General features: G+C 38.6%; 1 protein-coding gene across 1 annotated transcript in view; it reads right to left on the bottom strand.

The window, feature by feature from the left end:
- Tspan8 (tetraspanin 8) overlaps positions 1-12135 on the bottom strand; it is a 33206-nt gene extending 21071 nt beyond the window's left edge. Inside the window, exons 1-2 of the mRNA XM_055625828.1 lie at positions 11786-12135; positions 2235-2297 (exon numbers count right to left, since the gene is read on the bottom strand). Coding sequence (XP_055481803.1) covers positions 2235-2297; positions 11786-11845 — 123 coding nt within the window. The 5' untranslated portion in view covers positions 11846-12135. The remainder of the gene's footprint in view (positions 1-2234; positions 2298-11785) is intronic.
- Between the last annotated feature and the right edge of the window lie 4415 nt (positions 12136-16550).

Here is a 16550-nt window from a genome sequence, read left to right as displayed (position 1 = left end):
TCTAGAGGAGTACTCTTAAAGGGACGGTTGTTAATTTTTGTTTTTAATTATGAACCTTAACGTCAGACAGAGTATATACAAACCCTCCTCTCAAACCCCAGATTCCGGGGCCATCAGGAACTTAGAGCCACATTTATCAGCATAAATAACAGATGGAATTCTCATGAACTGGGAGGGCAAGACTACCTGCTTCATCCAGCCTCTCCCAGTTCATTCATCTGGTGAAGTACAGAATAAGGAAGTAGCTAACTGCCTCTGGGATTCGCTGAACTCTTTTGGGACAGAAGAAAGTCAAAAGGCAGAGCTAGAGAAAGAGAGGGAAAAAAAGAAGAGTAGGAGGGAGGGAGGAAGAAAGAGAGAGAGAGAAAGAGAATATTTCTGAAAAATCTGTCCATATTAGAAAAGGAAACAAACCAGCCCAGCCATCAGTTTACTTTTAATACTTCTTCCCAACTAAGCTGTGTCCCAAGGCATTTAGTTCTACTATAATATAGTCTAAATAATTTTAAAACATTATCTTCACTTCTAGCTTAATATTATCTTTATAATATTCTATAGGAATCAAAATTCTTCTTAAGGGAGGAAAACCATTGGAGCGAAACCTTTGAAAAGGTTCTAACAATAGAGAATTTGACCCTGACAGGAGCCTGTCCTCACAACCAAGGGTGAGAAAGCTGCTCTGCAGGAGCTAGGAACAGTAAAGTGGGGTGACAGGATACTCTTTGAACTGAGAGGAAAACAGAGAATGAAAATAAGAGAGACAAGAAACGGAGCCAGCCTGGTGTTATTTTGGGTAAATCTGGAACAATGACCTCCCCATACACTCGCACTTTCTCCCTTCTTGCAGATTTGTGGCACTTCAGCATGGAATAGACATAGAATGTGTTGAGTCCAAAGGGCTGGAATTGTGCCTATAACCTAAACATCCAAACCTGAGGACATACTGCTAAGAGCTTTGTCCCTGGGATGAAAAGTCTTGTAATGTGGGGAAATGGGTCTTGTTAACTGTCATACGGTCAAGAAGCTGAACACTACCTGAGTCACTCTACCGTGAGTGGCAGCCTCTGCTTGACATGGTTGCCTCAAATTCCAGTTGCAAGAGGTAAATACCAACTATCCTTGAACTGTGCTGCCCTTGAAATCTAGAGTCACGTTCTTCTCCAAGAAGACATTTCATCTTTCAGTTTGGACCAAGCACCCTGGGATGAGCTACGTGATAATCAGAATGTAATATAGAAGTTGTTCTTGGTGGAGAGGAAAGATGTTCTGTGTCTCTAAGCTGTTCACCACCTGGCCTTTAGTAGTGGAGGAAGGCAAGATTCTGCTTAGACCCCTTCTTACATCTCCTTCTGTTGAAGTCTTTCTAGCTTGAGAATAATGATACTAGAACTTGGGAAAGAGCCCTACCTGGGGTGACACATGTTATCAGTGAAATTGGGGTCATTGCTCAGTGTCCTTAGTCTCATTGAAAAAAAAGAATTTAAGAATGGACTCAGAAGAAAGCTTAAGGAAAATTTTATTTGAGCTTGAAAGAAAAACTGCAGGGCAGATGAGCTATAAATCTTGGCAGATTCCTGGATAAGGAAGATAGTTAAGAGAATGAGAGCCACCATGCTATTCGTTCTGGGCTAGCATGCATGTTCAGCCATAGAGATCAGACGAACAGCCATATGGAAAAACAGGCTGGGTGGGATGGCGGTAGAGTGAGCCTCATATCAGCACCAGGCAGATGAAGGACTCAGAAAAGCAGGCAGGCTTAACTCAGTTGTATGTGTGTGCTCTGTTATTGACTACATAGAGGGCTGGGACTCTGGGATGGCAAAATTCACTATCTCATTAAGGATATAATTCCTTCTGTGTTTTTTAAATGGCTTAAGATAGATCGGCCTTCCTGAGGACTGGTCCCTTGGCCAAGTGATTGACTAGTCCAATCGGATTGACCAACTCTTAGCATTTTGTGTAGCTTGGAACCTTAGATTTCTATCCATGCCAGAAAAATAGCTTTCCTTTAAGTCACATGGATGTTTCTGTAGTAACAGCATGCTCCTCTCAGCTCTGCAGAAGGACTGCTCCATGCAAGGCACATAATAAGCAATTTTGATTGCCTCAATTATAAACCAACATGACGTCACAAGTGATGACTGAGGCATTATAAGAAGAATGGTATAGAAGATTTACTATTTGTCATTGCCTTTCATTACGGAGATAAAGTTGCTTCGTGTATCCATATTTACCTCTTTACCATCCTTGCTGACTCTTATCCATATTGCTAGTGCCAGAATCACTGTACCACATACCTGTAGACAAGGAAAACAAAATGTTAGAATACAAAGATAAGTGAGATAAGTGAAATGCTAATTCCATAAACTCCATTTATCTGGCTGCTGCCACAGTTCATGGATAACCAGACCATTACGGTGTATAAGAATGACAAGAATAGCAGTCCATTCATAGTGTTAAGACAGGAAGAAACTTTTGCTAGGAGAAAAAAAGACATTTCCCATAATCTAATTCCAGTCATGTCAGTTTTTTTTTTTTTTCCTTATGGTTTAAAGATAAGATAGCCTTAATATACCCCTGAATTTGACTCTTGGACTCCAGTCATCATAACTTACTAATCATCCAATATGTATTCAGTATTTCTGAAGAAGATAAAAGTTTGCAAAGACAGACAATAGTACAACATTTGACAAAATGTCAAACTAAGCAATGATACTATATATCAATCAATATTTTTCATGCAAATAAACTTTTTTTAAAAAATATAAGTTATTTCAGGTAATAAGGCTACCCAGAGAAAAGAAACAATGAAGAACAGTATTTGAAGTCTTAAATCCCCTTAATGGCTTTTCCAGATTATTTAATTTGGACCATGGCCAACACATAAAATCTGAAACACATTTTACCTTAGTGTCAGGAAAACTCTTGTCTCTCAAGGTTAAAAAAGGAAGAGATATACTAACAGCCTCAGAAAAATCAAAGATGCATTATTCCATAGAAACATTGAGAGCAGCTCCAGTAACATACCAGACATAGTAGGTGTTATCAGACTTTCTAGATGTTTCTGACCTTTCTGTACTCTAACAAACAAATTTTTGAAGTCTCCCAAATCCAGTGACCTTGGAGTGTCATTGCTTTCACGCATACATGGTTGAACCATATGCGTGCAACCCTCAAGCAGAACCGTTAATGCTTTCTCACTAAGTTTTCAGTAGAAATCAGGTCAAGGGGATTATTTTTTAAAAAAATGTTTTTTAAAGGCAGTGCACTGAGCAGCTGAGGAGACATGGAATCTCTGCTGCCTAAAAGACCTCAAGAGTCTTCTAAGTCCAAACTGTTTGTTAAGATAAAGTAACTGTATCCTGATAGATTACAGTCACAAGGTTGAAATCCAGGCCAACTCCTAACCAATCAATCCTTCCTCCATGCTTTAACTCCTACAAAAATTGCCCCAATTATCCTAACACAATTAAAAAAAAAATTCTTTGTCTACTAGCCAATAGCCTCTGCAATTGACTATCTTATACACAGGCATGCATAGATGTTATACAACATAAATTAATAAAAGTTTAGAGTTGCAAGCCTTTTTGTCCCTTGTTTCCAATAAAGCTAATATTTACAAATGAAGATAAAGGCCCATGAAAGCAGTTACTAGTTAGCAAGTCAGAAACTGAGAATTAGTGTCAAATAATAACAAGACTTTCTGATAGTGATTTTGTAATAATCACAGTTTTCTTGCTTATGAATTGATTTTCTTACTGATATTTTCTGGGTTTTTTTCTACTCCCTTTGCAAATATATTTGTAGTGATCATATTTTTAAAATTTTACTCTTTTTTGCAGCATAGACGATGATCTATTTTATTTACTTAGACAGACAATGCTAGTATATGCATCATTTAAGTAGTTTTTAACTTATCTATTTACTTATTACAATTTGTTCACTTTGTATACCAGCTGTAGCCCCCTCCCTCATAATTTCTTACAGAATATTTTTATTTTATTTTTTTCTCTCCAAATTCCCAAGCTATCCTGTCTCTCTTCCCACCCAATTTCATATTCTTTCTCTCTATTGAAAATAAAAACAAAATAAAAATCCACTAAAAAAGCATGGAGTCTGATTTGAGTTGGCCAACTGCCCATGAGTAGCCAGTCTGCTTGGAGTATGGTTGCTATGGCCAGTATCACTCCATTGATGAAAACTGATTTGCACTCTCCCAGCTGCTATCAATTACGAATAGCTCATTGGCTAGGGCAGGGAGTTTGTGCTCATTTTTTGTGCTGGGATTTTTGTCTCCCTTGAGTTTGTCCAGATCTCAAGCATGCTTTCACTGTCTCTGTGAGTTCATATATGTATCTACTGCATGAAGAACCTTCTCTGATGAGGGTTGAGGGGCGCGCTGATCTGAGTGTAGTGATATGTCATCAGGAGTCATTTTATCACTATGTTCATTTAGCAATAAAATAATAATAATAGGTTTTCCTTTGGGGCCCCATGACCTATCTAGTCTCAGGTTCCTGGCCTCTTCAACGGTAGCAGGAATGGGTTCTGTCTCATGGAAGCCCTCAAACAGTGGTTGGTTACTCTGATGTCGGCCGGGCCACTTGTGTGCCAGTGGGCATATTTTGCAGGCAGGTTGTTGCAATAGCACTCAGGGGTCATAGCTGGGAGAAACTGATGATTGCTTTTCTCCTTGAGTAGCCTGTATAACACTTAGGCAGTAGGAATGGGGTTTTCACTGGGTACCAGTCGGATTTCTCTATGTTTGATAACATGAGTGTGTGATGTCTTAAGCAATAAGGTGTTACCATCAAGCTGCAGAGGGTAGCTAATAGCATTAGCAATTGCCTGCAATTTTGGGGGGAGTTTATGGGACACTTTTGGCCAACAATTAAAAAATATGTAACTCATTCCTGGCACTGGGAGTTTTATTTGGTAGCGTTTGATGTGTAGTTGGAATACTATCTCTCCTATTATATGGTAACTCCACTTAAATTCCTTTTAGATGTGTATAGACTTTAGGAGGCTTCTACAGTAGTAGGTTTTCATATGGCTTTCAAAAGGCCTTACGTGCTATTTATCCCTCTCCATATTGCCTCCTCTGTCCTGATCTTAAATTCCTCACACCCTTATACTGATCACATTGATAGCTACTCTGGCTTTTAACTTACCTGCAAGTAATGTCAACTAACCTAGTAACTATTGTTTATATAGAATTTATCATACTGTCAAAGAAAAAGTTGTTTGTTTCTTTTTTAATTTTAATTTATTCACTTTGTATCCCAGCTGTAGCCCCCTCAAAAAATAAGATAAGAATAATAAAGAAAACTTGGAGTAAGAATGTGATATTCTTTAAACCTTTATTTCATTTTGTATTTCTATTTATTTCATTGTTTTGAAGTACTTAGAATACTTATATCTTAAATATATATCTTATTCATTTGACCCTCAAACAATATTAGGTTTTCTCAGCCACTGAACATTATCTGTAACAAAAACATTGAAAAGGAAGAGTATTTAATTATTTCAAAAGTCAAGAATAGTTTGTCTAATTTCAGTCTTCACAATTAGACAAATCCTTCTGCAGATATTGAAATTGGCTAAAATATCACGTCCATTCCCACTGCTACCCCTCTTTTCTAATATTTTAGTTTTAAAATGAAAATATATTGTTTAAAACTTTCTCATCTCATTGGATCAGCTCATATGTGAGGATCACAAGCTTAATATCATTAGAACCTTCATAAATGCTACCGCTGATCTTAAAAGTAGATGTGTCTTCTGTCAAGTTGACTAAGTACAGACCAGTTCATTCCTATTACTTTTAGGCAGACCAACATAGTGAGTTCATGAGGCCATCCCCATGCTTTTCCTTTAAGTCTAAAGATTTGTTAAGTTATTAAGATATACCTAGATGTGGATATTTTTAGCTGTAAGACTGTGAAATGAAAGGAATTAATTAGTTGGCTCTCGGCATGGGCATGTATAATTAACTGCTCCATCTTTATTCTGGTCTCACTTTCAGGAGAGACATTGTGCTTTTTACCCAGTTCTAATTTGACATCTTTGATTTTTTTACAGTTAAGATGTGGCTGGTCTGAATCAGTATTCTGAGAAGAGAGGCAATTTTGGTGTTTGTGTATGGACAAGCAATGGTCTGATCACTATCTCCCTACTCTCACACCCTGTTTCAATGCCTATATTAAGAAATAAGACTTTTAGAAGAAAATTTAGGTTGAATGAGGTCTTCAAAGTAGACCCCTAATCCAGTAAAATTCTGGACCTTTGAAGAGAAATCTTTCTCTGCCCATTAATTAACCTCTAGGAAGGACCCTGTAAGAACATAGGAAGAAGGCAGAAGACCCTTGCCCAGATACCCTGCTGGCAGCACATCAATCTTAGACCTTCCGGCTTTCAGAACTGTAAGAAGTTAATTTTGTTTCAACTACCAATCCATGGTAATTTCTTATAGAGGCCCAAGCTAACTAAGACAAAAAAATATGCTGAAATCAACAAAATATCAGAAAGAATAGCAAGACATCATAAGGAACTATCTTTTGATTTGAGTTCTGCAGGACTTGACAGACATGTATGTAGGTACCTAGAAACCCAAGCTCAGCTTACAATAGTTCCCAATGGTCATTAGTGGAAAGAGTCTGTATAATCAACACAACAGGCTTGAAGCCACTTGCGTGGGGATATCTGGGGTCTCCTCTATGCAGACTGGAGGCCCACATCATTGGGGGTATCTTACCTTTATTCTCACAGACTTCTTGCCTTGTGAGAAAAGAGGAGGGTAGACTAGGACTAATGTTTTAAAATCCAACAGTGCAAAAAAAAAAAAAAATATATATATATATATATGTATATATATATATATATATATATATATATGTATATATATATATATATGTATCATTTGAGGGGTGAGTTTTTCTATTAAGAAGCAATATGAGCCATCATTGGAATAAAAATAATGTCAATTAAATTACTGATTACCAATCCTTACTTATAAGTTGTCATAAAGTATCTTAGTTAATCTTTACAGTTAATCCTCCTAAGTGCATTGGATGCATGCACAAAGTGGAGCACAGAGTAGCCAATGAGCATGTCAGCACACAAAGCAAGAGGGGGCAAGATTCAGGATCTGGATTGCAACTGGTGTGAACTCACATTTTCTTCAAATTTGTTTAACTGTGATGAAAAGAATTCTTGCCTTATCATAAATTCTTTCTGTCTTAGTTCCTCTTCTGTTCCAAAATCCAACATAAAAATTTACTCATTGAGATATGAATAGCTTCCTATCTTTTTTCATTAAAATGCCTATAAAATGTTGACTAAAATGCCATTTTTCATCAGGGCTTATTGTTATTTTGAGTCTCTTATGCACATTAACGCCCTTAATCATCACAATGATCTAAAGAGGTAGACAGAGCTATGGTCATAATTTGTGGAGAGGACAAACTGTAAAGTATCAAGAAGCTATTTCCTCCATGGAAAGACAGCTGGTGAAGAAATAGCACCTGTTCTACCTAAGCTCATGACAACTGGGCATTTATACCAACACTGTTGCCACAGTTCAACTGAATAGCGTTAATAGCGCAATGAAAAGCAGCTACTGTATTAACAAAGTTCATAAATTTCAGTCCCGCTCAGCTGTTTATTGTGCGTCTTTTCATCAGCTGACAGGATAAAATAAAATTGTGTCCTGTCATTTGTGATGTACCCTTATCTCAATGTCTGCTTTGCATCCAAGCTCTTAATGAAGCTGAGCACATCCACTGTAGAAAAGACAATGAACATTGAGTCACTGGTTCCTGGATTTGCTTCATGTTCTGACTACTTTCTGAACACTTCAAACTCCCTTCCTTATGCATTTATCATTTCAGGGGTAAATGTCTTTGGCCTTCTGGCTTAAGCCCTTTCCCTCTCTGTGCTCATTAGAAAACTAGTAATGTGTCACTGTGCTTTTCGCCATGAGACCTGTTGGCCACACGATGCTCTGAGTCTAGAATTTATCCTGCCTCTTCCTACAGAAGTCCCATACTCTTTGCTTATCCAGAAGCCTAGGAAACAATTTCTTTGATACTCCAAGGCCTGTCCTCTCTAAGACGGGTGTGAGAAAATTTGGACATTTCCTGTGTTTGACATAATAGTCAGGGAGATAGGTTTTGTATCTGCAATGTTTCTCTTATTGATAATGCCTCCAATTCTCCCATTTGCAGCAATTTCCATCATGATTAGGAGTGATTTTCAATGCATGTGTTTTTCTCCCAAGAGCAACTCTGTCAAATGCAAACCACCACATACTTGTGTGGCACATCAAGCTCGTCCTGAAGGGAAACCAGGATGTTCAGATCAAATGACCACATGCATATCTCAGAGATATTTCAACATCTGGCCCAACTTTACCAAAGCCAAGTTTCACAAGTCAGAACCAGAAAGAATGCATTTTAAACACACCAGGCCAGGGACATCTCCAAGAAAACCACATCAATGGGAACACTAAAATTTTTGCTTAAGTAAACATTAAGAATGTGACAAATTGCTAATTTTCTATGAAGGATCATAACTTTCCAACTGAGAGCTCTGGACTGAGGGGAGACAGGAAAGGGAAAATAAGAATGTCCCCTTGCCTCAGGACCAGCTCCAGATGCCTAGATTTTTATTTAAAATGCTGATGTGATGTATGGCTAAGAAGCTTTCATTGGCCTTTCTAACTATTGTTCTCACCAAGACTCTTCGTCCCTTACACAGAGATTGCAGGTCCCACCACACAGGACGATGAGTCAAATCCATGAAAGAAGTTAATCTAACTGAAATCTGTAATATCAGAAAGATTTCAGGTGTGACCCCAAAGAAGACTAGATTGCAACCATAAAGTAATCAGAGTTCCCCAGGAAAGCTGGGACAGTGTCTGGGAATAAAAAGGTGCGCATTGAAGACAGCTGCAACTGACCTTGAACCTTTATCTTAAACCCATTATATATATATTCCTTTCCTGGATTATCTTTATGTATTGTTTTCGGTTAAAATTTGGATCTATTCCAAATTCCTGTTTGTGAATTAGACAATGAATTCACAATTTCCATCATCCCTTTGCATTTTCTGTTTATACAATAAAGATGTATTTTAATTTCTTCCTAATTTGAAGGTCGCTTCTGGCTTCTGTATTGTCAGACACATTTTTTAACATCTTAAACCCTAGTCATTTATTATATTAATATTTATTAATTTTTTCTTGTTTAAATTATCACAAATATATGAGTCCATACATATATCATAGAAACATAAACAATGACTACAATTCTGTAAAAGAAATAAAGAGATTAGTACTTTTTAAAGATATAGGTAGTTCTAACTCTTTCCAGAAAATGAATAAATGACTCTTGTAGCACTTATTAATAAAAAAGTGATAAGAATTATTATAATCATGTGAAAAAGAACCAGAAACCAACTTGAAGTGCTTTTTGGCAAAAAGCCAGAACAAATTATATATTGATAAGGACAAAAACTGTGTTGAACTGTATATATATATATGTCTTCCTTATGAAAACATCCATATATATATATATATATATATATATATATGATAAAACATCACATATATTTATATATGTATCTATACCTCTGTGGGTGCATACACACTGGATGCCCTGGAAACCAAACAACAAATTTCTCCTCAATTAACATATGAAGAAATACTGATAGCCGTAGGTTAGTAGTCATTTCAGTCTTTTGATGAACCAAGAATGAACTGAAAGATCATCACAAACAGTGATGCATCCTGATGAAAGACCATAGCATTATTTATGTAATAGTAGTTTCTCCCCCACAAAAGACCAAATCCTGTCAAGCGGTCTGATGCCATTACTAACTTACAGAAATACAGAAGACAGAAAAGTATAGTAAGGTACACCTTGGGTATGTGAAAAGCAAAATTCAAACTATAGAAACTTCAATAAGACCAACAGAAAAAAACTACACAAAATTTCAAAAATGGAGGTAAATGATAAGGTTTGAGGGAGAATCTACAGATTAAAATTGCTGCACAAGCTGTTTCAACTGACCCAATTTGTGGACCTTTTCTGGAAAACAGTTCAAATAAGGTGTTTGAAGCAATTGGAAATTTAAACCCTGATCAAGAATTTCATATGAAAAATTTAAAGTATGAGAACGATATTGTAGATACATTAGTAAATGTGATTTCCTTTCAAGACATATGCTAACATATTGAGAGATGAATAATAACCCTAGTATTTTCTTCCAAATTACCTGGGCAAGTAACTGAGAACACGCATGTACAGATTGGTTTCATGGTTTCGGAGGCTGAGTAATGGAGTTCATTTTCCAAATTTGTCTTTATTTGTGAATGTTGGAAAGATTTTTAAAAAGCCAGAGAACAGATTCATTTCTTCCTTTATATTCCCCTTGATGACTTTTATAATTCGAGAAGCCGTATATAAGATTACTTTTTAAAATTTGCACGTATTCTCGAGCTTCAGAATAGTTTTCTAGTTTCTAGTATTTTCAGAATCAGCCCATTTTAGGAAAAAAATGACAAAGTAGAAAGAACAAAACATTCAATTCTCTTGCTTATTTATATAAATAAATACTTATTTAATTAATTTCATTCACTTATATGTCACCTATATTTATTAGGGCCATTGAGTGGGAAGTCATTTCAGACCATAAAGTTACATTAGTTTGTTTAAATTATCATTATTTTAATGAAATAGAAATTTATGAGATTGGAGCTTTGCTTTCACCCCAATGCCCTGTCCATCTCTCTATTTAGCTCGTTACCCAAAGACAAGAAGAGAAATATATATATATATATATATATATATATATATATATATATATATATATTATTGAACTGATACCAGCCATCTCTCTATTAAAGGCCAAAAGGTTAAGACACAAAGCCAGAGCTCCTTATTCTTAATAATGCATAGCTACTTTTCAATCTAGAAAAAGCACCCTGGAATATATCCATTGCTTTACTTGTGGACAGATTTCAGTTATTCCATATACCTACACAGCGGTAAGGCTGTTTCCCCAACATCCCAACCCACCCCTTCAAATCATGATACTCATTTTTCAGTGTTAAATGATACTTTCAATGTATTCGTTTTAGCAACATCAACAGACTTCAGCAAAGCATAATTTGCAAGATACAAACCCTGTTGTTTGAAAAAGTGGGTTGATGACACATCAAAATACTGACTTCAAAATACTAATACGTAGTCACTGGTTAAGCTCAATCTAATGATTAAATACTCCTACTGCTTCTCCTGGAGTATTTCAAGACCTATTATTTTTCCTGGGGGCTCTGAAAATGGTCCTCTCATTTATTTATCACCCCATCAGCCACTAGTTAGTCACCTGTTTTAAACCCAGATATGAAAGGGAGGGAACTAGAAGCCATGCTGAACCAAACTGTTTTCCTTGGAGTCCTAAAACCAGAGAACGCTGATTGACATACACTAAGAATAATTGTCCTTTAATTAAGGGATACTTTCTTCTGTGTTTAGTCTTGCAACAATATGAAAACATTTGGGAAATGTTTATCTTCTAAGAACTTGAGTACACTTTTTTGAGTCATTGGCTTATTTTCAGTTCTCCAAACAACCAAAGAGAAACAAACAAATCTAAACATTTAAATGGAAAATGTCTTTTCCTCCTCATCCTCTAGCTCTGCATAAGTCTGTTCTTGGTTATGATATTTATCTCAAGATCCTCTCTCTTGTACAAAACTGATAATTAAAAGAAAAATACTTACCCAGAACAAGAAGTTGAAGAAAAACATGGTATATTTTAAACAGCCACTCACACCTGCCATATCGGAGAAGGGACAGCCACCCAGGTACAGCAGATGAACTAGTCTCTAAGGCAGTAGAGTCCGGCAGTAGGCTCTGGGGGATTTGGCCTGCAGAGAGCTGTGTGCCTGCAGCTTCAGAGCAAAAACAGAGAGCAGGGAAGTAGACGTAGACGGAAGAAGAAGAAAAAAAAAAAAAAACAGTTATTGAAGTGGATAAAAAATTAACCCACACATTTAAATATCCCAAACGTTATCTTGAGGCGAGTATGTTCTTTTCCCTTGTTATGGCTCCTAAGGCATTGGGCCAGGATATTTATGATCTGTTCTCAAAGCCTGCTCCCTCTAGAGTAAACAGATATCAAGTTAAGGGAGTGGCCGGAGCAGAGGTGGAGAATGGCACAGCCAGATAGTAGGTGGAGAGGCTGGCACTGCTGCCCTCTATTCTAACCATGCGGAAATAGGCTGTCATGCTCTCAGATAAATGGGCCTTGTGTCTTACTTCATTTTGCATTACGTTTTGATAAGAGCACAAAGTTTCTTTCAAATGCAGCAGTAGGTACTTGGAAACCTGCAAAGCGTCCAGGCTTAAGTTACAGCAATCTTGCATCCTGAAACAACTATTAATGCGTGCTCTCTTTCTTACGCTGTGTGTCCTGTTTGTTTTGTTGTTGTTGTTGTTGTTGTTGTTGTTGTTCTCCAAAAGGAATCCCAAAAGAGCTCCCTTAAAAACCTGTCTTTTTCAAGAACTGAAGGAGAGGTGGCCTTGTAAGTTAGGGTAAAACCATTCAGGGTTTTTCTTTACCTCTTTGTATGGAAAAGAAAAAAGAAAGAAAATCTCCAGAGCTGCTACTGACTGCCCCCACTGTGTTCAGTTTATGACTCAGTAGCCAGGGTTGATAGCCGGGTTTGTTTTTAAGGTGGACTCTGGTTTCTTTCTTCTGAGAAATGACCTACAGCAGCAGTTCCACTCTAACTCAGTTTCGGGTTCTAGGCAGTTGACAAAGAAAATTCCTTTGGGAGCATGCTTGTGGGCTCCTGAAAGCAGCTCATTCAGCTATTTGTGGTGCTAATGAGATTAACCTTCACCAGGTAAATGCAGGATTCTGGGAACTATTTAGACAACTTGCTTTGAGAAAACAACCTGGATCTTGAATCTTTCCATATCCTGCCTCTCAGAGGACCTTCCTTGCCTCCTAAATAAAACAACCCTGAAGTATATTCAGGAGTTTGAAAAATAATTCCTTCAAGTCTTTATTAAATGCAATTATAAAAAGTAACCGGAGTCCTATCCTACAAAACGAATCTTTCTAATTTTCACTGATATATGGCTTTACTCTGCAACTATAAATATATTTCTGATGCACTGTTAGCAGTAATATTTGCTGTAACAGGTCAAATTTAGGATTAGTTCTCCACTGATGAGTAGGACAGTGAGCTTCAGGAACCAGTCTCTGCCCCCCCCCCCCCCCCCAGCACTGCCACTACAGATGTCTGTGATCTGCCTTATCGCTTCTTCACTTAGATGCTGGAGAAACAGACTCGGCTCTCTGGGCCTCTGTCACAGACACTTTACTGGCTGCGCCAGCATCGCCCCAGCCCGTGCCCACGATCTGCCAGCATCGCCCCAGCCCGTGCCCACGATCTGCCAGCATCGCCCCAGCCCATGCCCACGATCTGCACAGACCCCTCTGCCCTCTTACATTCGCTTATCTGTGTCTCTCTATTTGACTATTTATGCCAGAAAAGCAGAGGTCCTGGCCCGTTCCCCTTGATAGTCATAGCATCTTACACCGGAGATAAAAGAGAGTGGGCCTGCAATCCAGACGCCCAGAAAGTCCAATTAGTGACTCCTTCATGGGGCTCCATGGGAAACTATGAGCATGTTATTTGTTATGACTTATTTAAACTATGCATGATGGAAATGGAGAGAGAGAGAGGGAAGGAGAGAGAAAGACATGGGGAAGAGGGGGTGCCCCAACAGGGAAAGGAGGAGGAGAGAGCAGAGAGAGAGAGAGAGAGAGAGTGGGAGACCTGAAGTACTTGGCCCAGATGATGTTATAGGATACAGGTACACATAGGACATTGTCAGGATCCTAAAGGTCCCTAAGGACAGGCCAGTTGAATTACCTACACAACATAACAGTATCCAAACATCAATCACATTGCTGTATTTAAAACCCTTCAGGAACTGTTAACTTTCTAACATTTATGCTGCAATGCCCAAATGAACACACCCATAAAATTTCTTTCCAGAAAGATATCTGGAACCAGTGTCACAGATATGGGCATATTTTCTGAAAGGTGGATGTAAACAAAAGCTCAAATTGGATATTTTAAGGAAGTGTCACTCCAGGCTATCGAGGAGGACAATGCAGCCAGTCCTGATGAGACCTGATAAGCTAGAGTCAGATGGAAGGGGAGGAGAACTTCCCCTACCAGTAGACTTGGAGAAGGTCATGGGAGGAGATAAGGGAGAGAGGGTGGGGTTGAGAAGGAATGAGGAAGGGGGCTACAGCTGGGATACAAAGTGAATAAACTGTGATTAACATAAAAGTTAAAATTAAAAAAAAAAAAAAAAGAATGTGAGTACAAAATGCAAGGACTATTTTTTTTAAATCTTTAAAAAAAAAAAAGAAAGTGTCACTCTGTTCACGAAAACTGGCTTGTGACAATGTCTCTTCTAGAAACAAAATCGTGTGATGACTATCAGATCTAGATTCTGTCCACCAGCGTCAACTGTTGAATTTTGAAGTTTGAGTCATTTAGCACCTTAATTTCGACGGGGATTGTGGTCCAGTTATTCAGATAATATAGCAGGAGTAGGGTGGAGTACGGTGGGTGAGGTGAGGTGAGGTTGGAGATGTCAGTCTTAAATCTTAGACCTTATAAAAGATCAAACCAGGAAAGGGGGGCAATGGCAAATAGGATATTGTAAGGACAGAAGACAACTAGGAAAAAGGGCAGAAACTTCCAATAAATTTGGATAAAGTTGCCCTAGTATTGCCATCATGCCGATCCCTGTTACTCATAGTACAATGTGCAGGGTAAATAAAGGAGGGTAGAATTCAGGTCTGACTAAGCATAGAAACCTCCGTGACGAGGTCACCACTGAGTCAAGTTTGCCCTCAGTACGAAAATCCTGGCAGGGGAGAGAGAAAGATTATTCTCAGGGTGGTGGAAAGGGCATAAGCAGGAAGGTCAGGGTCCTTGTTTTAATACAGCATTTCCTCCAGGCAATCAAATTTCCACGTGGGAGCTGCTACGATGTGAATGAGCCCCTGAAGGTTCACATGCTACAAATGTAATCTCTGATACAACGGTGTCAAGAGGTGGAGATTGTAAGAGGTGGCTGTAATCATAAGCGATTTACCGTATTCTGGTGTGAGTGGGTTCGTGGGTTCTTATCTTGAGAATGGATCGTTTTGTAAAAGCATGGTAAACCTTTCACGTGCCCTTTCCAGCACAGCATGCTCTCCCCCATGCTCATTCTCTCTCTTTCTCTCTCTCTCTCTCCTTCCCTCCCTTTCTCCATTTCTCTCTCTCTCTCTCTCTCTCTCTCTCTCTCTCTCACACACACACACACACACTCCTCTGAGCTTCCGCCATCTGCCATGGAGTTTTGCAGCAGCGTGAAAGCACTCATCCAACACAGCCTCTTGGACTTGAATTTTCCTAAGCTGTGGAACTGTAAGAAAGGAAACTCTCCTCTTTAAGACTCATGCATTCTTATAAACTCTGTTTTAAAGGCATCAGACACAAAGGCAGAGCTTGTTGAGAAAGTAGTCATAACAATTATGTCACAATGGTAGTCTTTTCTCCTGTACAGGACCCGCCCTAAATTCCATCCCCCAAATTACATGCTGGGTACCTTACGAACTGTTGTGAGCACAGCAGTTTAGAAACCAAGGTTTAAAGTATCTGTTTTCAAAGATTTTATACTAAGATCACTTCCCCTTTATATTTTCAAAATCCAGTGATTAAAACAATAATTCTCAATGAAGTATTTTAAAAAAAAAAAAACTACTGACATGTTTTAGAAAGAAAAAAAAAAGATTTTTTTCTGTTGTTCTCTGTATGCTCATGTTACTGCCACTCTGATATACATGCATCACATTGTAAATAATGAGTTCATCTTCTCAAAGGTTAGTAACAGTGGGAGGAGATTGATGCTGTAATGTTGTGATGACTGTACTTAGAAGAGTATTGTAACGGCGTCAAATCCCACATATTACCATTGTTGTTACTCACTTTACATCCTGATCACAGCCCCCTCCCTTGTCTCCTCCCAGTCCCACCCTTCCTCTCTCTTCCCCCCCATCCCTCTCCTAGTCTAACTCTTAGAAGGAGGGAGGCCTCCTCCCTTACCAATTGACTCCAGCCTATCAAGTCTCTTCGGGACTGCCTGCATCCTCTTCCTCTGTGGCCTGGCTAGGCCACCCCACCAGTGGGAAGTGATCAAAGACCATGCAACAGAGTCCATGTCAGAGACCACTCCTGGTCTCTTTACTAGGTGACATGAAGACCGAGCTGCCTATCGGCGACATCTGAACAGGGGGTCTAGGTCCTCTCCGTGCATGGTCCTTCGTTGGCGCATCAGTCTCTGCAGACCCCCCTGGACCCAGATTTTTTTGACACTGTTGGTCTTCTTCTGGAGCTTCTGTCCCCTCCGGGTCCTTCTATCCCGCCAACTCTTCTCTGTGCTCTGCCCAAAGTTTGGCTCTGAGTC

The sequence above is a fragment of the Psammomys obesus genome, unplaced genomic scaffold (assembly GCF_907164565.1).
Source record: "Psammomys obesus unplaced genomic scaffold, mPsaObe1.curated_primary_1811, whole genome shotgun sequence".
NCBI classification, from domain to species: domain Eukaryota; kingdom Metazoa; phylum Chordata; class Mammalia; order Rodentia; family Muridae; genus Psammomys; species Psammomys obesus.
This window is presented reverse-complemented; position numbering and strand designations above follow the sequence as displayed.